This window comes from Theileria orientalis, chromosome 1, assembly GCF_000740895.1.
Source record: "Theileria orientalis strain Shintoku DNA, chromosome 1, complete genome".
Taxonomy (NCBI): Eukaryota; Apicomplexa; class Aconoidasida; order Piroplasmida; family Theileriidae; genus Theileria; species Theileria orientalis.
This window is the reverse complement of record NC_025260.1, coordinates 248,158-272,755: the sequence shown is the minus strand read 5'-3', so window position 1 is coordinate 272,755 and position 24,598 is coordinate 248,158. Positions and strand designations below refer to the sequence as shown.

Here is a 24,598-nt window from a genome sequence, read left to right as displayed (position 1 = left end):
CTTCTATTAAAATTATACCTCAATAGCATGAGCAGAATGGAAGAAGACTACATGGAACATCTTCGCAAGGCTTCCATACTTTTGGTTGGAGCAGGAGGGATAGGCTGCGAGGTGATTAAAAATCTGATGCTCAACGGAGTCACGAAACTCACAATAGTGGACATGGATACAATAGACGTATCGAACCTGAACAGACAGTTCCTGTACCTGCCAGAGCACGTGAACAAGTTCAAGGCGGAGGTGGCGAAAGAGCGAGCACAAGAAATTAACCCGGAGAGCGAAATAGAGTACCTGGTCTGCGACGTTAACACGTGGAAGCCGAAGGACATGCTGAAGTACGACGTGGTACTGAACGCGTTGGACAACGTGAAGGCGAGATCGCACATCAACTACTGCTGCGTACAGTCAGGTAACTGGAGAACAAATCATTGCAATTGCAGGAGTGCCGCTGATAGAGTCGGGAAGCACAGGATATAACGGACAAGTGTATCCAATATTGAAGGACGTGACGAAGTGTTACGACTGCGAACCCCTGCCGAAAACGACAGCAATACCAGTGTGCTCAATAAGACAGATACCAGATAAGCCGACGCACTGCATAGCGTGGGCAAGAATGCTGTACCAGCTACTGTTCGGGACGCCAGACAACAATAACCTCCTGACGGACCTGTCAGTGCCGACGCTGCCGCCCTTGGAGGACCTGAACGAGGAGTCGGTGGTCGACTACACAAATAGAATTTTTAACTTCCTGTTCAACAGCGAAGTGGAGTCGCTGCTGAAGATGGAAAAGGTGTGGAAGGAGAGAGACCAGCCAATGCCGCTGGCACACGAGTTTAGACTAAAGGGAAAGGAGGAAGAGAAGGCAGAGGCGTCAGAATCGACGGAGTTAAGAGGTAAAAGGAGGAGTTCAAAAAGTAGGATCGCAAGCGGATCAAAAGCGATGAAGACCAACGAAGGAGTGAAGGTTAAAGTAGGGGAGCAGGACTCAGCGCAGAAGTTCAACAAGTTCGCAGTGCTGGAGTTGGATGAGCTGTACGACCAGTTCGAGAGCAGCGTGGCCAATATCCTGCTCAAAAACGCGCACATCCTGGGCAGCGCAGCCTTTTCGAAGGACGACGAGGTGGCGGTGGAGTTCGTGGCGGCCTCGGCGAACATCAGAATGCACAACTTCGGAATTAAGCGCCTGAGCACGTGGGAGGTGCAGTCAATCGCAGGCTCGATAGTGCCGGCAATCGCCTCGACGAACGCAATCGTGGCCTCGTTTCAGGTGGTTCAGCTTATGCACCTCCTGAAGTACCTCAACTGTGAGCAAAAGTGCTTCAGCGCCTCGAAGTGCCGCAAGGTATGGCTGCAGCCACCACGTCCCTCAATTAACGATGCTGTAGGTGTGGGTAAAGTCGAACGTGATGGGCTCGAACCCCCTGCTTGGCGGGAAACTATCTCAACCGGAAGAACTGGACCCACCAAACCCCAACTGCACGACCTGCCAGCAGAAGTCAGTGCGAGTGCACGTGAAGTCGCTGGAGACCACAATTTTTGACTTCGTGGAGCGGGTCGTGCGGGGGCTGCTGGGCTTGGAGGTGGTGATCCTGGACCTGGGTTTCCGCAACATCTACGACGGCGAGGGCTTCGAGGAGGACGAGAAGTACGCGGAGGCGATTAGGAAAAACAGCCTGGCCTTTTACGGGGTCGCCGACTCGTCGATCATGACGGTGACGGACCTAAACGGAAGCTCGCAGTTCGACTTGGTGGTACTCCACGACCCGTCCATGGAAACCGACTTTAAGCTAATGTAGCACGCTCATACACGTTAACGACCTAGTCGCTGTGTCAAGTGCTATTTACACGCACTACGCATGTTAGTTAAAGTGTGAATGCGTGAAGTTAAGTAATTAAACATTAGGTGTTCTGTTCTCATCGAGGAAGCTTTTAATGCTCCTGGCGGCATCCACCGTAAACCCTGGGTAGTGAGACAGCTCCTCGACGGTAAAGCCCATGATGTCAGACATGGTGTTAAAGCCGCTCTAAATAAAGGTAAGTTAAGATACGCAGTGATGATAGCATTACCGGCACCAGTAGCTATTTATGAGAAGTTACCATTCTAAGCGATGCAATCATTTCCGCGTTTACTGGCAGAAGGTCAATGTCCTTGTTTTCAAAGGTATCTTCCACGGGTTTGGGCACGAATTTTTCATAGTTCTTCGCATTTATTTCCGACTCGTCCTCGTACTCTTCACTCTGAAGCTGCTCGGCTAGCCATTGCAACGTGTCCAGACTGGGTCTCTAATAAATTAATATAAATCTTAGTGTCAGTCCAAATAGCAACTATAGAATCGAATCATAACTGGTAAATGTGGAACTAGCTAGGAAGATGAGTAAGGGGATATCTGCGACCCGTACATCTGGTCTGTCATTTGGGAGCGAAAAGGGAGCCTGCGGGATCCTTTTGTGATCGCCAGGGTGCAGATAGTGGCAGTCGCTCTCCTTTAAGTTGGGAATAATGCCAGATTCGTGCAGAGGCACCACCGGTGGACCGCCCATAAGCTCCTGCCTGTGTTTGAGTGACCCGTACTTGTCAATCTTTTCCCACACGTCTGCAATCAGTCATTAACTCGGGCTAGATGGAGTCTAAGTACGAATAGTGCTGCTAATTTTTACCCTTCAGCTGCTCATCTTCGTTTTCAAAGTCCACGTCGTGGGAGATCTGCCTCTTCAGCTCAGTGATCCAGGCGATCACTTCAGTCAGGCCGAAGTCCAGCACGTCCTTGGGCGTCGTCGACACGTCGGTCCATATCTCTACGACCAGCTGATCCATGGGATCTGGGCACGTATACGTCCTAAGTCAATTTAGTCACGCTTGCCACCTACATTGCACACCACCTCTGGCCCATCAGCTTATGCACTGACAGCCGTATCATTCTGCATCCTCCGAAGACGCAGCTGGTCGGATAGAAGTCCTCCTCGTCCACCTCCTTTATGTTCCTCCTCTTGTGGCACAGGGAGTCCGCGCCCTCCTCAGTCCGGTAGAGCCCTAAGAGCGGTCAATCGTGCTCCGTTTCTGGGCTATATAGATCGCTTACCCTTGGTGTCAGCTATCCAAAAGCCCCGTCCCCATTCAATCTTTATCTCCAGGTCTAACTCCGCGCCCTCATCGAGCTTCGTGATATACGTCTCAGGGTTCGCCACCTTGACGAACGGGGGCCATTCTAGAGCTCCTGCGCACAGCATGGCAGGCCCCTTAATCAAGGTCCTCACTCGCGCTTCCCTGCCTGGTTCCAGGGTCTGCAACGAAACCTACGAGGTGTTAAATTTCAGGCAAGTACCGATTTCAAGTTCAAGGCTATGTTCAGCAGGTCGTCGTGGACGCCTGGCACCGTCGTATCCTTTTCCATATTATGGATTTTGAGCGCAACTATTGCGTGGCCAGGGCACCTGGACAGTGTCATCACCTTCAGCAGTGACCCTATGGTCCATCCCATGGTGACAGGGTAGGGTCCCATGTAAAACTTTTGGTACAGCCTCCCTAAAAACTACATATCTCAGTCCGACTTACCGCTGTCAGGTATCCTTATGATATCGCTCGCCTCCTTGACCTTGGTTGGGGTATTCTTGTCCCCTCCAATCCAGCCCTTGAACAGCATGGGCGCGTGGTATCCGATGCCCTTGCGGTCCTTGTCCATCCCATAGAACGGCTGGAACAGCAACGGGTTGTAGAGGGGATTATTCCCTCCGTGTTCGTGGACGTCTATTTTCCCGTAGGTGTCCCGGTAGTACTCCTGCATGATCGGATACGACATTATGTTGTCGTCCTAAAAGTCATATCTGCACACGGGCCTTACTATTCCCCTCAAAAATCCCCAATACTTGAGCGGCTTTCTCAGAGCGTACGGTTCCGTAATCTTCAAGTTTTTGTCAGCCTCTGGAAGCATTTTAGTCCCAATGTCATCCCATTCTCCTACAGAATCATGGAAAACGAGCGTTCTACCTCTGGTTACAATGTGCCAGTTTCTCCAACTCTTGACATCTCCGTCCAGCAAACCTTTCTTCTTAAGTTTTTCCAGCTCTTCGGGAGTTATCTTAGGTTCTACTCCACTAAGGGATTCAGGGTGTAACTCAGCATTCTTGGGGTTGAGAGCAGACAGAATCGAGGCTCTACCAGCTGTTTCTCTGGCATTTACATATTTTTCACGAATATTACTTGGTTTCCAGTGTGAAATATTTGGCTGTGTAATGTACAAATAGCGGAAGGAATAAAAGTTGTGTTTCAGCCTTCCACTAAAATTATGATTTAGATAAAGTGCTGAGGAGTGTAAATCAGCAGATAAAATAATAATAAATACAATTCGTATCACGTCATATTTCATTAATAATTTATATTATGTGTAATAAATTTCGACGTTGTTATCAAGTTGGGATTCCTGCATCAACCATTTAGTCAATTTGAGTAATATATAAAATGAAATCCGAATTTTCGGAGGACGTTACAATAGTTTTTTCAAATGAATGTAGTATAGAGTTCAATAGCCAAAAATTGGCCTCAGAGATTGCTCTCGAATATTTAAATATTAAATGTAAAACTAGATGTATACCATTGACCTCGTTTCTAGAATTTAAAACAGAATCGGAACATGGAAACATAAATAAATTGACAAATGGGATTAAAATGGATCACGGACCCAAAAATATTGTAAAAAATGGCTGTTGTTCAACCCACAAGAATGAATTAAGGACCCTTATGTTCATTTTTGAACATCGCAAAAGAAATTCGGATATAATTAAGCTAGAAAACACCTTGAACGATTGGCTGTGTGATTTTAGAGTTGACAAGAGCGATTTTGTGAATTCACAAGTAGTTTTTGTTCTTCAAGACGATTCAACCGAGGATTCCACTCATTCTGATCAGTTTATTACAAATTTGAAGAAGCTATTCACAGATTTAGGGTTTAAATTGTTGGTAGATGACAATTTCTATATCAAGAATGGAGACATTGGCCAAATATTATCAATGATCGACTACATAGCAGAAAAAAAGGAATCATATTTGGAGAGTTTAAAAAACGGAGAACAGTCAAATAGGAGTGAAGAGAACCACAAGGAGGACTCTGAAGATATTGAGTCTGACGAAGATGAGGATGAGGATTCAGAAGGGGATATAGAGAATCTGGGAGAATCGAATAGACAAATGACGACACCAACGCAGAGGAAAAGACTGATAAAGCAGGGATACAGACTTGTAGGAGAACACAGCGCAGTTAAGTTGTGCAGATGGACCAAATCAAGAGTAAGTTCAACAGACTTATGGTGTTAGGTTAGGGGACACGGAGGATGCTACAAGCACACCTTCTACGGAATCAACTCGAACCAGTGCATGGAAATGACGCCAAGTCTAGCCTGCGCAAACAAGTGCGTCTTCTGCTGGAGACATCACACAAACCCAGTGGGAACGAAGTGGAAGTGGGAAACAGACGAAGCAGAGTTCATAGTGTCAGAGTCAATCAAAGCACACCTGAAGCTGATAAAGGAGCTCAGAGGAATATTCGACACTAAGATGGAAAGATTCAACGAAGCACTGAAAATAAGGCACTGCGCACTGTCGCTGGTAGGAGAGCCAATAATGTACCCACAAATCAACGAGCTCATAGAAGAGCTTCACAAGAATGAGATTTCGACGTTCCTGGTGAGTGCTGCGAAGTTAAATGGCACGTAGGTGACGAACGCGCAGTTCCCGAAGAAAGTGGAGAGTTTGGTGCCAGTAACGCAGCTGTACGTATCAATAGACGCTCCAGATAAAGTGAGCCTGAAAAACATAGGTTAGAAAAGGAAGAGGATAATTGATGGTGTAGATCGGCCCCTGTTCAGAGACTTCTGGGAAAGGTTCCTGAGGTGTGTAGAGAACCTGAAGGATCGCAAGGAGAGGACAGTGTTTAGGCTGACACTGGTACGTAATTTCAACATGACGGTACGGTTAAGGAATAATAAATAAATAACATCAGGAGCAGAAGACGGAGATAGAAGGGTACGCAAACCTGATGAAGCTGGGAGAGCCTGACTTTGTGGAGATCAAGGCAGTGACGTTTTGCGGCACAGTGCACGACAACGCAATAACGATGAAGAACGTGCCGTGGCACGACGAGGTGAGTTATGGGCCGCCATTTTCATGACTGCAGTGACGATAGAAACTGACAATGTGTAGGTTGTGGAGTACGCAAGGGCGCTGGTCAACATAGACGACTACGTCAGAGACCACTACGACCTGGTGTGCGAGCACAGACACTCGTGCTGCGTCCTAATAGCAAAGAAGAGGTAGGGAAAGGGCCTGATAATGACCTTTTAGCTACTTTGTAAACGGAAAGTGGAACACATGGATTGACTACCCAATGTTCAACAAACTGGTAAGTGAAGGGGAGATGGAAATGAAATTCTCAGGTGACGAGCGGAAGGGAGTTCACGGGGCTTGACTACTCGTGCGAAACCCCGGAATGGGCGCTGTTCGGGTCCCCTGAGGAGGGGTTTGACCCGGAGGACACAAGGTTAGAGGTATTTGTAAACAAAACCATGTAGAATATACACGAAGGGAAGGCACAAGTTGAACAAGTAGAGTATCATCCCTGTAACGTTTGTAAAGTGATAAAACTCGGATTATATGATACTGAAGATGTAATATATATAACTTAATGAAACATTTTGACAAAAATCCGTATCCGGGGTAGTACAGAGGTGAGTATCCCCGCCTGTCACGCGGGTGACCGGGGTTCGATTCCCCGCCCTGGAGCTTTTTATAAAAACAATAAATATTAATAATATATGAATTGTAAACGATTAAATAACTTATATTTGGAATGAAGTCAAATAATAGGGGAAAATGAGTAAAAATTTATGGCACAACATTCACTGAATAAATTGTTAAAAATATAATTTATCACAGATAACCTGATAAAATTTAACTAATAATTGATTCAAACTCATAAATTATGTTTTATTAATTTAATTTCAAGTATATAAGAAGAAAAATTGATGTTAATTACTTTATACACTCAATTCCCAGAGATTCCAAGTCCAATACGAAAGAGAACATAATTTACATACAATTTATGGAAAATATAATTATATATTTCATTATATAGAGTTATTAATGTGAGAAGTATTTCTTATGAAAGATTAATTAATATCACATCGATATTTATAGAACACTGATAGTTAAATAATTTATTTAAATGTAGTTGTATTTTAATCGCTTGGCCTACTTTTGCATTTATAATTCAATTGTCTAATCCATTTAAATAAGATTTATGGACCCTAATCGTATCCGGGGTAGTACAGAGGTGAGTATCCCCGCCTGTCACGCGGGTGACCGGGGTTCGATTCCCCGCCCTGGAGCTTTTTATAAAAACAATAAATATTAATAATATATGAATTGTAAACAAATGAATAGTATATTGCCGACAGTTGTTTAACTGTGTGTTTATTCACTGTAAAACCTTTTCAAGGAAAAAAATGTAAAGCTATCAGATCCGGGGTGGCTTAGAGCTAGGTGACCATGGCTCTAAAGTGGTTAACCTAAGTTCGACTGCCATTCTGGAATACCATTTTTTTGTATAAAATTATTGATTCACCAAGTTAACCAGTGTTTCAAACTCAAAAATTTTGAAAATCGAGAACACACACTGAAGCGTAAGGTATATAATGAAGCAAATTAACTATCAATAATTAAAGCATAAACATAAGTACATCGAAAATATCAAATTGAAACACGACTGAAAATTAATTTATATAATCTATTTGCATTAAAATACATATATATGAATAGATATGTGCATTTAAAAATAATTTTATCACAAAATTAATAAACATTTACACACGAGTAGATAGCCAAATTTAACATGAGTTTAGCTAGCTGCAAATAAATAAGTTATATTTAATATTAAATATTTAATATTTGAAAATGTCTATATAAATATGGATTCAAACCAGGAAAATAGTAATAACCATAGTTACTATAACTACCAAGTCCCAGATCTGATGGTAATGAACCATAACATGACGCGTGTGCAGAGCGATCCAGAGTACCTGAGAGATCTAGGAAACGCAAAAACATACCGCGATGATATCTACTTCTCGACGGAGGATTTCGAAGAGGATTACTCAGATCACTTCATGACGAAGGGGATCAAGGAACTGGTGGAGAGCATCCATGCACAAGATGAGTACAGGTACGCAAACTACGCAACAACGTCAAATCTTTTTCAAAAATACCTGGAGACAATGACGAACCTGAAGGACCTATTGCTACCGAAATCAGGTAAAAATTAAAAAAAAATATTGCCACAGACGGAGGCTTCCACGAAAAATGGATTGAAATAGCAGTGGAGTTTCAAAGAAACTGCGAAGAAATATTCCTGAGATACGCGAAACAGGAATATATACTAACGTTCCTGCCAATGGTGCCAAGGCAACTGGAGTACACGTCAATGAAACTTAAGGTGAATTAAGAAAAATCAATTATTAAATCAGGAATTGGGACTAAGGACGGAAAGAGAACAGGAAAACTTTAAGAACTTGTACAGCCTAATAGCACTGGGATTCATAGGAAAAATGAAACTGTTGTCGTTCTACCTAAGCCTAACATCAGAAGGAGAACAGAGTAAACAGAAAGGAATAATAGATCCAGAAATGGAAATGATGAAAGCAAATCAAATAGTAAATTACCAAAACCCATACAGGCAAATAATAAACAGTAATACGTTTGATACAATGAGGTACGAAGGACAATACCCACAGAACCAGATTTATGAAATGGGAGAAAGGTACGAAGGAGTTGAAGACAACTTCAATGGAGAAAAGTCACAAAGCTACAGAGGAAGAAGATCAGAAAGAACGACCAGGAACATGGGAGGATACAACTATAAATTGAGAGACGACAACGGAGACCAAGTGTACGACATAATAGAAGAGGAGGAGGAGGACGATGACGACGAAGAGTACACAGTGAAGAAGAGAGACCTGGGAAGAAGAAAGGGCACAAGAAGAGCAAGGGGAAGAAGAAGAATGTAAAAACAAGTAAAAGTAAAATTTGTAAAATAGTTAATATATGTGTGTATACAAATACACAATAGAACAGAAACAATGTAGAATGAAGAATAGTAGTTATATATATATATATATATATGTGTATATGTATATATGTATATATATGCAATAGAAAATAGATAAGATATGGAGAAACTAAATGATGTGTATAGAGGATATTAATTAAGTAAGGAACATGTTAAATGAACAGGATAGTAAAAATAGAGGATATATGATGTACAGAGAGGATATATGTATAAAAGCAACATGTTAACATATGTTAATGTATATTAACTAAAAATTAACAAATAAAAATTAACAAATAAATATTAACAAATAAAAATTAACAAATAAATATTAACAAATAAAAATTAACAAATAAATATAAACAAATAATTAATAATGGAATTCGAAAAAAATAGATAAAGTTAACAGAGATGAGTAGTTAGTATTAAAGGTAAATTAGGAGGTTAAGTAGCTTGGTTGTGAGATTTGGAAACATTGAACAGCCTAGCAATATCAGGATGTGATTCTAAAGAAAAAGTGAGACTGAGAAGATAAGAAAAAGAAGAAAACCTGAAACGTGTTTGGCGAATTCCATGTGAGGAGTAAGAAGAAAAAACTGACGATCCCTGTTGTTAGAAGCAAACTGAACAATGGCGTTGACACTAAAAAAGTAAATGAAAAAATTAGTAAAAATTAGAAAAGTAGGAAGAAAATAGGTAATAATTAGAAAACAAAATAGGTAATAAGAAAAGAAAATACTTTTTAATCCTAGTGCTTTCATCCATGTAAACGTCTATCTCGTCGAACATGTGAATGGGAGAAAAGGAAAGCTGAAGATAATGGATCAAAATGAGTGGAAAAAACATACAGAGGCCAAACTGTGAATCATAGAAAGTTGAATGGAAGACTGTTCACCACCACTGAGAGTCTGAAGAGAAAATTAATAAGATGTGTGAAGAAGTAAAGAAGCCAATGAGGTAAATAAAGAAGAAGAGGAGGTAAATAAAGAAACAGATGATGTAAATAAAAAAGAAGGGGAGATAAATAAAAAAGAAGGGGAGATAAATAAAGAAGAAGAGGAGGTAAATAAAGAAGAAGAGGAGGTAAATAAAAAAGCCGAAGAGGTAAATAAAAGACTAAAAGATAAACAAACCTTGAGGTCGCGAGCAACATGAGCCCTATCATAGGACTGCTGTTTGTTTAAAATGTGAATGTCAAGAGTCCTGAAGAAAAAAAGTAAATGAAGATAATATAACCTCTTAACGTCGTTGAAAATTAAACTGCCGTCGTAGCCACAAACAGCATCAAGAGTCTGCCTGAAAACCAACTTGGCCTAAGGAAAGTGTGAAATTAAGAGGAACAAACGAACTAGCTTCTCCATCCTGAGACGGTAGTCGTCGAAAAGACGAATCCTGCTGGTGTAGTTGGCCTTCTGCCTGGAGTAGTTGCCCTGAGTCTCAGCAAGCTTAGCAAGCTTGTCGCTGTAGGACTCCTGAGCCTCACGGTGCTTGAGCTTTAGGTTCTGCACAGAAATGTTAAAAACAGAGAAGGGAGGAGAGTCACCTCAAGGTGGGCCTCGACATTGCGGGAAGAGTCGACGATGGAGCTCAGCACCTCGCGACTGGCGTTGACGATCTTCAAGTATTCCTGGGACCTTTTGGGAGGCAGGGGCCCGGAAAAGTCAATTCCGGAATCCTGCAAGTCCCTTTCGTGCTTCTGCAGAGTGTGAGTCGACAGAAAACTAACGTTGACCTCGTTGAGAGCATCCTCAGCGTCCTTGGCGTAGCCGGCGAGAGTGGAGTTGTAGGTCATGGTGTCCCTCAACACGGCCTTGATTTCGTTCTTGCTGGAGTTTATACTGGACAGTAACTTGTTGGAGCTCTAAAAATCGCATTTAAAGCCTTTAGGCAGTTCGTACCATCCTCTTTTCGGAAATTTCGGACAAAATTGCATCGAGGACCACGTTCTGCTCCCTCAAAGTAGCCTCGTGGACGCTCTTCTCCTTCAGAACAGAATCGAGCTTATCCTCGTGCCCCTTCATTTGCCCATTAAGTGAGATTAACTGCTCAGCATAATTCTGTTTATACCTCACAACGTCGTCGAAAGAATCAGCCTGGAAGAGTAATTCATAAGTATTAAGACTACGGTTAGCTAGTGACTGCACGCAGCAGGGGTTACAAGTCAATGACTATGGCGACGTACATCTTGCAACATCTTCTCTATTTCCACCTGGTTGTTTAAGTCGGACTCTATTTTCGTCCTAATTGTTATCAAATCGGTCTTTTTCGACCTGAGCGAGTTCAGTTTTGACTTAACTGCAGTTATCCTCTTTTTGTTTGCTGACAACTTTGCATTTAAATCATGCGAGTACTTCCTCAGCTTCTCCTCCCTGGCTCTGCACTCGCTGAGTCTCTGTTTCGACTCAGAAATAAGGTCGAGCTGCTCCTGATCCGAGTACCTAACGAACCTGTAGTTGTAGGGGTTCTTGTCGTACGAGGGCGTCATGAAGAGCGAGCCGTTAAGCCTCTTCCCAAAGTCCAGGTTGTTGAGCGTGTACGCTGCAGTCACCTTCAACTTCTCGTCGTTCAGCACCCTCACCATCTCCCTCTCATCAGTGCAGATGCCAGTCTTCGAGATGTTAAAGGAGTCAATGAGGATACTCATCAGCACGGCCGGAATGTCCTTCACAGACAGAAAGTTAAACATCACGGAGTCAAAGGGGCTTCCGCTCAACTCCCTCTGAGTCCTCCTCACAATATCGGTCTTGCAAGTGAACAGATTCGTTTTTGTGATCTTAATGCTGTTCATGTCACACCCGTGGTCCATCAATATGTTCTACACGATTTATTGCTATATTTAAGAGGATTTCAAACCTGCAACGCTACTCTATCCTGTTCCGTTGACACGAGCCATGTTAAAAGAAACTTCTTCAGGTGCCTTTCAATGATCGGCAACACTTTCCAGGACGACACCTTAGGAACCACCTTCAGATACTCACCTAAAGTCAGACACATTAGTCACTAAATGGGTACACTAGACCACTACGTGGTTTTTAAGTTCACATACCTACTGGCCCTATTGGCTCATGGACAAACAAGTTCTTAGATTTCATCTTCCTAATGGCTTCCATAACCGAATTAGGCTACAACGATAATTGTATTAGTTATAATTACTGGCAATAAATAAATAAATATGAGTAAGTTATATCTGATTATCGTAAATATAAGTGTTACATCATATTTGTATAAAAATCTTCTCGAAGCCTGAACAGTTCTGTTATTGGCAGTGGCGCTCAATGTCTCTTTGTCCCTTTTCAGTTCATCCATGTCGATGTTTACTTGTTTCTAAGGTATCATTATTAAACTATTTATACCATTTGAATTTCTATTTCGTTGTTGTCGTCCTCGTACGACGTCAGCTCACTCATTAACGACTGATAGTTATCTTGCAGCCTTTCATAGTCACTGTTTATGATTTCCAATTTCTGAGGAACAATCAGTCGTTATACAAAAATGTGATCTAATATAACACCAAGCACTTATCATGAACCAAACATCCATTGTTATACCAATTCAGCTTACCTTCTTTAGTTCCTCCGATTCCTTGCGGTCCGCTTCACTCGTCTTCTTTAAAATTTTTATTATAACATACTTCAGTTTACCTCAGTTCCCAATCTTTTTAGGTCATTTTCAACCTGAGATATGTTCGATTCTAAGGACATCATCGACGATTTTAGCCTATCACAAGATGAAATTCCCAAACTAACTCTTTAATGCCATCCTCACAGGCTGAAATACTGTCAGAAGTGTTCCTGATTTTATCCTTCTGGTCCAGGGAGTTTGAAAGAAGGACGTCTATCTCCTTTTTTAACTTGCCAAGTTCCTCCTCTCGGGAGGCAACTGTTTCTTCCAACCTTTTTACCTTCTCACTGGGATTATTTTCCTTGAACTTTTCACATTTGTTTTTACAGGCTTCGTAATGCTCCTTGGATTCTTTATAAACTGCCAATTTATACGATTCTTTTGCTGATTTCCACTCGTTTAACTTCTCCTCAAATGTTTCAATCTGGTTACTCAAAGCCTCCAACTTTTTCTGATCAGGTTCTAACACTTGTTTTCTGATCTTCAATTCTTCCTTGCAGTCCTCCAGATTCTTCTTTTCAGAGTTAATCTTCTCCTCCATTTTCTAATCGTTTATGTTCACACTAGATCAAACTTACATCCAAACCCGCACACGAGCTGTAATATTTGTAGAAACTTTGTGCGCTTGATTGGAAGAAGAACGATTTGCACATCTCCTGGTCCATGTACGTCGTCGGATTATTTATCTGCGGGAAGTGAGAAAATGTGTGAACTTACGTTCATCTTAATGTGCCTCAGGTACTGATTCAACGTTTTTCTATCGACCGGCGATTTCCTTACGTTCGAGCCTCCAAGATAGTACGTCGATCCATTCTTATAAATGGTTCTTAAAAGAGTATTGAGCAATCTTTAAGCTAACCTGGACACAATAACAACGTCCCCGTAAAAAGTGTTGTTATATGCGTTAGGTCCGTGATTCGACAGATGTACCTCAACTTTAGCGCAACTAAAGGCACATCATCAACATTTACGCGTTACGCCTACCTTGGCCCGTTTTTTAGGTGATAATCCTTGATGTAATGGTTCAAACTGGCATCTCGTCCCACCGAATGCCCCGTTGCTCCAAAGCAAAGCGCTATTCCCTGAACAATGGCGCTTTTCCCCTCTGAAATAAAATATCATGTAATTTTACACGCTATCTTACGTCCATTGCGTCCAAAAATCAAGTTTAGGTACGGGGAACAGTTGAAGGTCAGGTGTGCATGGTTAAGAAAGTTGAGAAGCGTAACCTTAATGATTTTTCCGGAGGTGTTCTCGAAATCTGAATTAAAATCAAACCCGTGTGAGCTTAAATCGGTAAAATGTGTACGTAGGCGACTTACCACGGGGAATACTGGGCACACCGTCTATCCCCGGAACAATAGGATTCCTCCTCCTCCTCTTAACACTTTGGGGAGAATCCATCTAATTTACAACTATTTTATTACATTCGAATAACTAGTACACATTTACGCAAGTGACTGGGCGGAAAGTGGTGGTGTGTCATGAAATTAGATCGAGAGAAAGCTTTACGTAGATTCGGAGGCCGACTTAAGTGATTTGTACATCTCGTCCACCACGGTTTCGAATTTTTTTCGAATGGTGTTGCGTTTCAGCTTGAACGTGACCGTCAGCATGTCGTTTTCCACTGAGAAGAGTTCCCCGTGGAGGTGTATCGCCTTCACCCTCTGGAACCCCTTCACGTTCGCTGCCGCCAAGACCCTTTGCACCTCCTAAAGAACCATTAGCCTCCTACACACTTACTTCAAACAGGAACTTTTTCAGTTCCGGGCTTTGCGCCAACTCCTCCAGGGTCGCATTGGCCATGCCGTTACCCTTTTTCCATGGTCCGAGCGCCTCCTCGTCTGGCACGACCACTCCCACTGGGTACGACTCGTCCGAGTTTCCCACTACGTAGGACTGTGCGACGAACATACACGAGTTGATTATCGACTCCACGTACTCGGGGGCCACGTACTCTCCCTGGGCCAGCTTAAACACCTGCTTGATGCGGTCGATTACTTTTATGCTTCCGTTTTCCATGAGCTCCACCACGTCTCCTGTATATAGCCATCCGTCTTTAAACGTTTCCTTCGTCAGTTCGTCCATTTTAAAGTAGCCTGCCGATACATTAGTTCCCCTAATGAGCAACTCTCCCCTCATGGGCTTTTCGTTAACGAAGTACTTCAGCTCAGGTATTGACCTAAGCCTGAACTGGAATCCTCCCGAGGGTCCTCCCAGGTTAACAGGGTTCGTGTCGTCCTTGTGTTGCACGAATCCTCCTGCGCAGCACTCTGTTAATGCGTATCCCCAGAAGAGCGGTGTGCTCATCATCGCTCTTACTCTTTCAATCACCAACGAGTTCAAACATGATGATCCAACGAATAACCACTTAACATTCCCTCCCAGCAACTTGTTTACTTTATCAAATATTAACTAAAAATTCATTAATTTAATGCAAATTTTTTATCTAGTCAAATACATACGTACACTTACATAAATATACACTACAATAGTACACACACTTATTAATTACATATAAAAAGCTAAATATACCAAATCATTCTAAACATATTAACTACGTTTCCACATAAATAGTTAACTTTTCAAACACTGCCACGGCCTACCTTATCATAAAATTTATGTGTATATATTCCCTGATTCCTTATACGGTTCATTTTTGTCCGGAGACCTTGGTTAAACAGCCCGCGAATCATTACTGGTTTTGACTGAGCTCCCGTCATTATTTTATCATGGATTCTCTGATAAAGGCGTGGAACACTGACGAATAACACCGGCTTCAGTGTCTGGAGATCCTCTAGTATCAGCTTAACATCCTAAAACATCAATTACTTCTATTCAAAGGCCCAATCAGTTTCTACTATATAATCAACTGAATTCTCTTTTTCTATCTACTCATTGTCACTTACTCCTGAATAAATTCCGATTTTTCCTCCGGAATAAAAAACTGCATTTATAAAGTCCTTTTCGAACATATGTGCCATCGGCAGGTAACTTAAGTGACAGGCGAAGTAATCGCTATTGATGCCCATGGGCTTGCAAACTAAAGAATCGTGTTATTAACCAACAAGAGTGTTCCTTAGCTAATTACTCTGTCTACACATTCATCCCATACCTGCATCGAGAGTTACTACTATTGTGTCGACGAATTGTTTGTGAGTTATCATCACCCCCTTCGGGACCCCCGTGGTCCCCGAGGTGTATGATATGATGTTGAGAGCGTTTGGTTCCCCGGGGGTAGGTGGCAAAACGTCCTTTTCGCCCTAAAAACCATGTGGACACACTAACTAACCTTTGCCATAAATTCCGACCATAGCATGAATTTCAAGCCTCGGGGGCTATTCGCAAACTCCTTGGGTACTGACGTCGTGTCGACCAGAACCAGTGTGTTGAGGAACTGCTTCTCCGTCCCCTTTGCCAGGATCCTCAGGAGGTTCTTCCCCGTCTCCTCGGTGCAGAACACAACTTCGAGCTCTGAAGTGCATTATATTAGTCCGGCGTACGGAATTGACTAGCAAGTTAGCCTCAAGTACCTGTGTTGGAGAGTATGTAAAGAATCGATTCGTCTCCCAGTGTGTTGTAAATGGGAACCAGGGTGTATCCGTAGCCGTAGCACGCTTGTTCGAGGACCAGCCACTCCTCGCAACTCGGCAGAAACAACCCTACCAGCTTGCAGGTTTTCGCCACATTTGGGCACTGAGTTTTCTGCTCCTTTATGAAGTTGTGGTGGACCAGGGAGCTTCCTGCTACTTTGACGGTCTCGAAGAACTGAAAGCGATTGTGACAAAGATAAACCAACCTCAGTATACGTTTTGAACTCAAACTCCCCGAGTTTTCCATCTGGTAGGCGTTTTCTTTTCCCGACACAGTCGCCGTCAGGGTTCTTTTTAAAGCCAACCTGGAAAAGATCCCATCTGCAGCGTCAATTAAGTGGAATCTCGACTTACGATGTTCTCACGTCCCCAAATTTTGAAGAATCGATAATATCCTCGTGGTCGGGATGCCTGTAAACGGGACTGAAGCCTAAAAATGATTATACGTAAAATGGCATCTTCCACGAACCTTCCTCTTCAGTTCCATGAATCGGCACAGAGTAGAAACCCGGAGAATCGGCCTTGTTATAAACCATAGTAGTAAAAACCTTATTTTAATTAAAATTTTAGCGTTTAAAATTTATAAGTATTTAAAAGTACTAATTTAATTGCCCTTACCCCACTAAAAAGCAAAAAATCCTAATTAATTAACCTCATCCTGGGCGCTTTTCCCCCAATTTTGTATTTCTCTAATTTTTAAGTGACCAGTTTCAAATTCGGCTATCCACTTTTGTACATATTATTTATCATTTAATATAATGATCTATTTATCTTCTCCCTTACACACTTTTCAAACTTTCCTTATTCTTCCCTGACTTCCACTGCGATTTTTATACCATTGATATAGTTACAAGTTCTACCTATTAATCATTGTATTTAACCTGCCTAATTAGCTTTTTGATTAGATAATTAGGGTTACTTTTATTTGGTGAACACATTTTAAATTTGTTTCGGATAATGGACATATTTATTAAAATATTAAAAATTTCAAAATTATTTGCTGATTCTTCTGGGATTCTTCGTCAAAAATTAATTTTTATTGTAACATTCTCGTTTTAATGGACATATACAGATGTTTACACAATTTGATACGTTTTAACAGATATAATTATTCCCCTTCCTTATATGTTTGTAGATTGCTTATTTTAATAGACTTTGCTATTATCTCATTATTATGAGCAAATATTTTAACACCATTAAAAGTTTACTATCACATTATATATAGATATATTTTTGATGTGTAATATATTTTGTACCCGCAAATGGTTTCATCTACTAGGAAGACTAGCTATAGAACCTTTAGACCAGTGTTAAAGTTCTATAAGGTCTTTTTTTTAACCTTAGTCACCTCCTCGATCATATCGGCCAACTGTGTAAAATATCATAAAAATGATTTCAATCAGTTCATAACATTCTTAATCTGTAACTTCTTCATATCAACAATCACATATTTTGGAACCTTCTCACTAATAAAGCATCTGAAGAAGAGAGGTTTGCAGTCGCCAAAAATAATTTAAATTAACTTAGGTTTCGTTGGCACGAACCTGAATGCTGTTAAATCTGCCGAAAAGGTGGCCGAACCAGGCGCTTTGCTTGGATGTGTCGTGTATATCCTTGTAATGGTACTATTCCAAATAATACTGAGGGGCCGACATGAAAACGTGTGTCAACAAAAGAATAATGACATTGTAGAGACTAGAATTAAACCTTGCGCTCGTATCGATCGTGATAATGACGTTGCTGGTAAGAAAGGAACGAGATATGGACGGCAATAGGGGTTAATCGACGACATACTGAGGCTAAACTGGTGGATTAAAATCCTGGGACCGATAATAGGTGAGTGGCTTAAAGGAGCATAAATTTACTCAGCATCGCTTCCACTGTGTTTGGCATACTCAGGAACGGAATTAAGTCTATATAGGTCTTTTCAATGGTTATCTAGCAGGGGTTACCGCGGAAGAATGTTAACCTACGTAATAGTAGTGATGACGACAGTGTTCTGCGCAAACGCAATAAACATTTACGCAGGTAACTAAGAGATCGGCTCCAAGATAAAAGTAAAATCAGGCATAAACGGGCTGGAAATAGGCCAATCGCTGGTCATGGCATTCTTCATTACAATCTACAACTCAATGGTTAGATCGGAATGATAATGAGTTGAGTAGGACGCGTTTGTGGGTTCCTTAAAAAATGTCCCAGATCCGAGCTGGGAAAGAGTTCGTTGCTCAATAATAACACATGATCAGAGACTGTACACGTATTACTTCACACTGCCGTTCATAGCAGTCAACGTGTCGCTGCTATGCTTCAACTGGTACCCTGCGAAGCTATTCCCGGGCAACGTCTACACACTGTTCTCGGTGCGTTTTGAAGCTAATATTTGGTTCAGGGGGCCTTCTTCTCAACGATAACAGTGATCGGGGAGTTATGGGAAGTGTTGCCGTTCCTCATGCTGCCGCAACTAATCAACTTCTTCATCTCAATACCCCAGGTACTTAGTGAATGTGAACATTGCGCTCAGCTGGTTGGCATTGTAAAGTGTCCAAGGCACAGAATTCCTAAGTGAGTCGATATGAGCTGAAAATGAACTTCAGGTTTAACAATAGGACGAACAAATTGGAAAACTCGAAAAATTATACGCTTCTGAACCTGTTCTTAATGGTATGTTGACCCAAACACAAAGGTGAACAGGTGTGCGGTCCTACGTCAGAAGAAGGACTTACGAAGGCGCTTCTTTGCCTTCAAACACTATGCTGCCTCTTAGGACTCATCTACAAATATTATATGATGTAAATTAATGTATTAATAGCCACCCACACCATATTAGTTGTCGTGTAAGTGATACATGAGTTTGTCTTACCGGAAACAAGGATTAACAAAGATGTAGAGTAAGAAGGGGTGTTTTAATAAAATAAAATCGCTGATGTGTGGAATCCTGCAAACGTATTAAGTTTTTACTCGCAAATACACTAATGAGTAACATCTTAATATTTCTAATACACTTTGCAATAATTTCAAATTTAAAAAAAAATATCGCAATAAAAAATAGATTGAAAACTGAAAGATTGAATAAATCGAGTTCTTTTATACTAAATCGCAATTTGTACAATAACACATTAACACATCATGAAGGTGTAAAAAAGCTTAGTAAAACAGAGATAAAATCGCTGAAAAGTGAGAGTGAGCCTCTTAATTCAGGAAATCACCAGGAAGTAGCCCTGGAGTCGCAAAATGGAGGCCTGAAATCGATAGTAGACAATGGATCGATAAAGAGCAGCTCACTACGGCACGAGATTCTGGATAAGGAGTCGCTGCTGGACGACCTGATCGTCTCAAACGAAAGAATACAGGAGGCCCTGGAGGACGCAAGTAAGGAGGAGATGAGCACACCGAGTAGCCTGAAGTACATTCCGACGAAGTTTGAAAAGGACTTCAGAGAGCTGGAGTCGTCAGTGCTGAAGAAGGTGGTGGACAAGAGAGACCAAGTGATCAAGCCGTCAGATAAGACGCTGAAGAGAAGGTCGAAAGAAACAATATATACGAGGCTGCAGAATTTCGTAAAGTCGTCAGAACAAATATTGTCGAAGCACGGACTGCTGGAAGAAGTGAAGAACTTTGTACACCTGTTACACTGGAACGCATGGCACACGACCTCAGCAGAGCACGGAATAGAATGCAATTGGACGAACGATCAATTTGAAAGATTCGGCGATCTGATAGAAAGAATAGATAAGATAATAACGGAGGAGCTGAGCTCGTTTTTCCAAAAAACAAGCAACACGGACCAGGATCTGCTGAGTGACGTGGTGGAGCAGAGAACAAGCTTACTATTCTCATGGAACAACATATATAAAAAGGCGAAGTCGCAGGTGGATAAGTCGGAATTTTATATATACAGAGAAAGAATGGAAAACATGTACGCATTATCGTGTAAAGTAAATAAGATGATAAGGAAAATGACTTCACCACTGACGAGTTACAGAAACTGGCAAATATATAGAATGATAACAAACAAATGGTGTAACATGAAGAGGAGTCTGAGTAGGATCAAAAACAGCCTGATGCAACGGCTGTCGAGAACTAGGATACTTGGAAGACTTCTCCCTGAACACACTGGAGGATGGGAGGAAGCGGAAGAAGAGACTATTAGCAGTAAAATACACCTGGACAGGCTGAACGTACAGCATCTGCTAATGAACCTATCGCACGAATACATGGCAAGACAGCACCTGAGAGACGTGGACAAAATAGACAGGAAGGCGCTGTACAGTAACTGGAGCACGGGGAGCTGGACGATGTACTTCGTAGGCTCAGGCTCGAGGCAGCCGACGAGCACGAGGCTGACGTCGACGATGGCATTCAGAAGAAGAGAGAAGATGAGCAGCATATGGCTCTTCGACTGCGGAGAAGGGACGAAAAACGCACTGGAGGAGCTGGGACTGAACCCGTGCCAAGTGGAGAGGATATTCCTGACGCACCTGCACGGAGACCACTGCTACGGAATCTTCTCATTCCTGTACCTGAGGGAGCGGACAAAGCCGCTGGAAATATACGGGCCGCCAGGAACGAGGAGGCTGATCAACGCAATACACCAGAACACGTCGACGTCAACACACAACCACTTCACAATACACGAGCTGCTGCCGAAGGCGAACCCGAAGGGGAGTACTCAGAGCCAAGGGTTCAGCAACACAATGAGCGTCAACACTAAAGCAGGATACGGGAGTAACATCAATTCCATGGCGAGTAGCATGAACAGCCTAGGAGCGGCTGGCGGGTACGCCGGAAGCAACATCGCCACTCACAGCCACGGTCTCACGGCCAGCACGGCCAGCACGGCAGTGGAGGACATCTACATAAACGGAGAAGAGTACTACAACGTGTACGAAGAAGAGGGCGTGCAGGTGCTGGGAGCGCCGCTGGAGCACACGATGCCGACAGTGGGCTACGTGATACAGAGGAACACGAAGATGAATCAGCACCAGCCAGTAGAAGCGCACCTGAGAGGAGGAGAAGGCCTTTTCTACAAAAACAGGTACTACAGAAGCGTTAGCACGCCACAGGAGAAGAAGATAGTGATATGCCAGGACAGCAGCGACAGCAGTAAGATGGAAAAGATCGCGAAGGACGCGGACCTCCTGATCCACGAGGCGACGCTGAGTCCGACGACGCCAAGAGTTAGCGGGATCCTGGTGGACCTGCTGAAGCACGACAACGCACTGGTGCTCTGCAAGGGAGCAATAAGGAACCTGTATGAGTTCCTGAAGGGGATCGAAGTTAAGCTGGGCTGCTTCAACTTCACTCTCTCAGCGCTGACGTCATTCGTTAAGTGCGAGCGCTACTACATGCTGCAGAAGCTCAACGTGCTCAAAAACTTCATCGACACGTTCAAGAAGCTGACCAGAGAAGAGGGCGCCGGCGAAGGAAGAGGAAGCCACAGCAAGAAGGAGGCGGAGAAGGAGCTGAAGGAAAAGTGGCTGAACAAAGTCTTCATATTCATGGACAGACTTAACGGACTTAACGAGCTTAACAAGTACGAGTACTTCGTGAGGAGGCTGGAGCACAGGTACAAGCTGATGGAAAAGCTGTGCGAGGTGCTGCCGACGCTGGACCTTAACGGCGTGATAGAAAGGTCCTCGCGGAGCTTCGTGCTCTCGAGAATGGTCCACGGCCACAACCCGATCAACGAGGCCTACGAAAAGTACGACCTGAGGAACAAGCACGAAGAAGGGCACGCGTCGGAAGTCCTGGAGTACCTCAACACGATATCGGAGGACATATTCGAGTACTGGAGAGAGATACTGCAAATACGGAGTTCCACGAAGACAGAGAGCACAGGTGAGTTGACCAAGAGCCTTTGCAGGTTACACAGAAGTTACCGCGCCATTGAGCTTGAGAAATGAGTGTGTAGGCGCGGACTCACTGGATAATAACTGGACACTGTTGTACAATAGGATAATCGCCAGCTTTGGACACTCGACACCTAACATGGCGGGAAGGTTCGCGAGCGAAATCAACGCCAAAAAGTTAATACTCACGCATTTCTCAAACGTAAGACGCAGCACTAGTCTAGATATTATAAGAGCCCACAGTCTTTGCACAAGTGCAAGTGCGACCTGACCAGGCGACCACACCAGTTACACTGATCATTGTTAACGTGTAGAAATATCCTGGAGATGAAAAGTTTGAAAACATCCTTACTATGATACGAATGGAGAATGAAGCAAGGTAAAAAGTAGTTGGTAGAATAAGATGAAAGCGGCCCTCACTCTATTCCCACCTGGAAAACTTAAAATAATTTATTTAATAGGCAGGGGTACAGTAAGAATGGCGGCAAGACGATACCAGTGATAGCAGCTTGGGATAAAATGAGAATTAATATATAAATTCAAGACTAAACGAACATATACGTCTACATATAATTAGTGTAAGTGTTAACAGGGGCAGCAAAAGTCCGCTTTTTTAAAATTATCCGATGTTGACGTCCTTGTTGCCCTGGCCTTTGGGGTGATCGTCCTTCCAGTCGTCCCACTCCCTGGCGTCGTCAGTGCACACACTGGACTTCTCAGACTCCTAAAGAGCGAATGGTGTCATATGAGATTGAGAAAGATACGAGGACGTTAATACATAAGTAACAATGAGGAAGGATGAGTGAATACGGGTAAACGTAAACACGGTACGTAGATGTGTGCAAGGATACCTGCTCGTCGAGTTCGTCCTCCAGTAGATCGGCACTGTCCTTTCTCTTGACTTCTACGCCCTTGCATCCAATGGTTTTACTGAAAACACTGATGAGAGTGCAACGTACACGTCCATCTCCATTTCAATGCGAGCACACTCGTCAAGGGAAATAGTGGGCAGGTCTAAAGAAACGATGATTTTAAATAGACATACTGTGGCCAGGAAGAAATACCATCTTTCTATACAGGGTCTGAACCAGAGAAGGGTCAAGCTGAAGTAGTCTTAAAGAATGTGTGCTATATTACCTTAGAGTTGTTGTCTATGTGTAAAAACCAAGGCTTGCCGGGGGGAGCACTGCTCTCAACTTTATCTGCACAATTCTGATTTAAGTGGCAGCCACAGGGGTAAGAAAGGGATAGGATCAAATGTCAGTAAGAAGATACAGTACCTTCGGAAAACGCAATTCTGTTTTTCTCCCGTAGCTCCAGAAAAGGCATTTCCATTTTAATCGAGTTCAGGTGGTTTATGGACTGAATTGAAAAAAGCTTTAAAATATCCAAAATAGTATTGCGATAAACCTCTTCGTTGGTAGACTTATCAAGTTTATTCTACAGATAGTGAGTCAATTAGATAGCGTTTTAAGGTAATAAATCGTAGGAGTAAATGGAGACAAACGAATTGCAGAAACTGTTCCACGGATCCTGACGAGGCGAACACTTGGGAAACTGATTTTTTAAGGTCCCGTTCAAAGGAGGCCTGGTTCACCCTGAGGTCACGAGCGTCGTGAGAGGTGTTTTTGGGCCTCTTCTCTTCCCAAACCTCCAGCTCCTCCCTCCTCAGTATCTTCAACCTCGACATCATGTTCATGAACTGGTTCAAAAAAATCTGAAATTTATGAACGAATTCGACCGGTACCTCCACTTTCTTCAGAATCTCGAACCTGTTTGACAAATCGGGCTTTTCAACCATCACGTGAGCTATCAAATACGGAAGCATTAGGTATTTTACATATTCCGAGTGCACTTCGTCCAAGTCCTCGTTTACGGAGGTGAAGCCCATGGACTCCGAGGCCATGGTCAGGAGTTCAAAGGACTGTTGGAGCTCGTTGATCACGTTCAACTTGTTCAGCCTATCCTTCTCTATGCTCTTTGAAAATTCTGACTCGTCGTCATAGTTTCTTTGCCTCGAACTATCTACATTTATTTATTAACGGAGATGACTGAGAATAGTTACCTCGAGCAGAATAGAACAATTCTACAAAAGAAGCATCTGGAAACAGCTTCAAAGCACTCTCCAGTTCCGCTTTCACTGATTTGTACTTGTAAAAATCGTAGTCTTTCCAAAATAAAGTCCAGTACTGGGAAAAAGATTTATTAAACAACTTATCTAAAATATAAACATCGGACCCGGAATCCTCAAATTCCATTATTAGCTAAATGTTTGCAATTCAATTTCACATACACATCAGAATTAAGTATATTGTATCGGTGAGGCAACCGTCAGTGGAATCCTACCACACATATGTGACTGTACACAATATATTTCCATCAAATGTTCCATTAAATCCACAAAATTCATGTTTCGTTTGTTAGCAAAATTTCCATGGAGTTT

At 42.6% G+C, this 24,598-nt stretch overlaps 9 protein-coding genes and 2 non-coding genes across 11 annotated transcripts; 7 read left to right on the top strand and 4 right to left on the bottom strand.

The window, feature by feature from the left end:
* Window positions 1–27: 27 nt before the first annotated feature.
* Window positions 28–1,796, top strand: TOT_010000116 (ubiquitin-activating enzyme E1; the record flags this gene model as incomplete). Its single annotated transcript, XM_009690654.1, has 3 exons — window positions 28–409; window positions 441–1,342; window positions 1,386–1,796. The coding sequence occupies 3 exons, from the start codon at window positions 28–30 to the stop codon at window positions 1,794–1,796; spliced, it is 1,695 nt and encodes a 564-aa protein (XP_009688949.1).
* Window positions 1,797–1,892: 96 nt separating this feature from the next.
* Window positions 1,893–4,364, bottom strand: TOT_010000115 (DNA-directed RNA polymerase subunit alpha; the record flags this gene model as incomplete). Its single annotated transcript, XM_009690653.1, has 9 exons — window positions 1,893–2,024; window positions 2,098–2,283; window positions 2,401–2,594; window positions 2,659–2,837; window positions 2,869–3,031; window positions 3,081–3,294; window positions 3,324–3,523; window positions 3,554–3,809; window positions 3,840–4,364. The coding sequence occupies 9 exons, from the start codon at window positions 4,362–4,364 to the stop codon at window positions 1,893–1,895; spliced, it is 2,049 nt and encodes a 682-aa protein (XP_009688948.1).
* A 92-nt stretch (window positions 4,365–4,456) lies between these two features.
* TOT_010000114 (tRNA wybutosine-synthesizing protein 1 homolog) lies at window positions 4,457–6,561 on the top strand (the record flags this gene model as incomplete). Its single annotated transcript, XM_009690652.1, has 8 exons — window positions 4,457–5,281; window positions 5,309–5,677; window positions 5,708–5,810; window positions 5,844–5,959; window positions 5,994–6,134; window positions 6,194–6,303; window positions 6,335–6,392; window positions 6,427–6,561. 8 exons carry the CDS (start codon window positions 4,457–4,459, stop codon window positions 6,559–6,561), a joined length of 1,857 nt encoding a protein of 618 aa, XP_009688947.1.
* Window positions 6,562–6,700: 139 nt separating this feature from the next.
* On the top strand, window positions 6,701–6,772 carry TOT_01t000014. Its single transcript has one exon. It is a non-coding gene; the product is annotated as a tRNA-Asp (tRNA).
* A 533-nt stretch (window positions 6,773–7,305) lies between these two features.
* Window positions 7,306–7,377, top strand: TOT_01t000015. Its single transcript has one exon. It is a non-coding gene; the product is annotated as a tRNA-Asp (tRNA).
* A 579-nt stretch (window positions 7,378–7,956) lies between these two features.
* TOT_010000113 (conserved hypothetical protein) lies at window positions 7,957–9,340 on the top strand (the record flags this gene model as incomplete). Its single annotated transcript, XM_009690651.1, has 4 exons — window positions 7,957–8,299; window positions 8,329–8,480; window positions 8,512–8,933; window positions 9,259–9,340. The coding sequence occupies 4 exons, from the start codon at window positions 7,957–7,959 to the stop codon at window positions 9,338–9,340; spliced, it is 999 nt and encodes a 332-aa protein (XP_009688946.1).
* A 196-nt stretch (window positions 9,341–9,536) lies between these two features.
* TOT_010000112 (uncharacterized protein) lies at window positions 9,537–13,254 on the bottom strand (the record flags this gene model as incomplete). Its single annotated transcript, XM_009690650.1, is given in 15 exon segments — window positions 9,537–9,598; window positions 9,643–9,734; window positions 9,832–9,902; window positions 10,226–10,405; window positions 10,442–10,594; window positions 10,636–10,953; window positions 10,991–11,260; window positions 11,275–11,907; window positions 11,946–12,070; window positions 12,139–12,214; window positions 12,306–12,416; window positions 12,446–12,556; window positions 12,654–12,698; window positions 12,734–12,809; window positions 12,839–13,254. 15 exon segments carry the CDS (start codon window positions 13,252–13,254, stop codon window positions 9,537–9,539), a joined length of 2,739 nt encoding a protein of 912 aa, XP_009688945.1.
* A 967-nt stretch (window positions 13,255–14,221) lies between these two features.
* On the bottom strand, window positions 14,222–16,842 carry TOT_010001210 (long-chain-fatty-acid--CoA ligase; the record flags this gene model as incomplete). Its single annotated transcript, XM_009690649.1, has 10 exons — window positions 14,222–14,425; window positions 14,457–15,128; window positions 15,320–15,529; window positions 15,623–15,756; window positions 15,829–15,976; window positions 16,006–16,187; window positions 16,247–16,481; window positions 16,513–16,627; window positions 16,661–16,736; window positions 16,776–16,842. 10 exons carry the CDS (start codon window positions 16,840–16,842, stop codon window positions 14,222–14,224), a joined length of 2,043 nt encoding a protein of 680 aa, XP_009688944.1.
* A 726-nt stretch (window positions 16,843–17,568) lies between these two features.
* TOT_010000110 (glycosyl transferase, family 4 protein) lies at window positions 17,569–19,099 on the top strand (the record flags this gene model as incomplete). The annotated part of the gene is made up of 9 exons (XM_009690648.1): window positions 17,569–17,797; window positions 17,834–18,049; window positions 18,176–18,334; window positions 18,374–18,441; window positions 18,472–18,666; window positions 18,696–18,797; window positions 18,828–18,868; window positions 18,901–18,967; window positions 18,998–19,099. 9 exons carry the CDS (start codon window positions 17,569–17,571, stop codon window positions 19,097–19,099), a joined length of 1,179 nt encoding a protein of 392 aa, XP_009688943.1.
* A 179-nt stretch (window positions 19,100–19,278) lies between these two features.
* On the top strand, window positions 19,279–22,538 carry TOT_010000109 (predicted protein; the record flags this gene model as incomplete). The annotated part of the gene is made up of 5 exons (XM_009690647.1): window positions 19,279–19,699; window positions 19,745–21,294; window positions 21,370–22,144; window positions 22,218–22,357; window positions 22,470–22,538. The coding sequence occupies 5 exons, from the start codon at window positions 19,279–19,281 to the stop codon at window positions 22,536–22,538; spliced, it is 2,955 nt and encodes a 984-aa protein (XP_009688942.1).
* A 236-nt stretch (window positions 22,539–22,774) lies between these two features.
* TOT_010000108 (uncharacterized protein) lies at window positions 22,775–24,413 on the bottom strand (the record flags this gene model as incomplete). The annotated part of the gene is made up of 8 exons (XM_009690646.1): window positions 22,775–22,879; window positions 23,007–23,085; window positions 23,115–23,169; window positions 23,201–23,258; window positions 23,293–23,357; window positions 23,436–23,595; window positions 23,663–24,180; window positions 24,221–24,413. The coding sequence occupies 8 exons, from the start codon at window positions 24,411–24,413 to the stop codon at window positions 22,775–22,777; spliced, it is 1,233 nt and encodes a 410-aa protein (XP_009688941.1).
* Window positions 24,414–24,598: the final 185 nt, after the last annotated feature.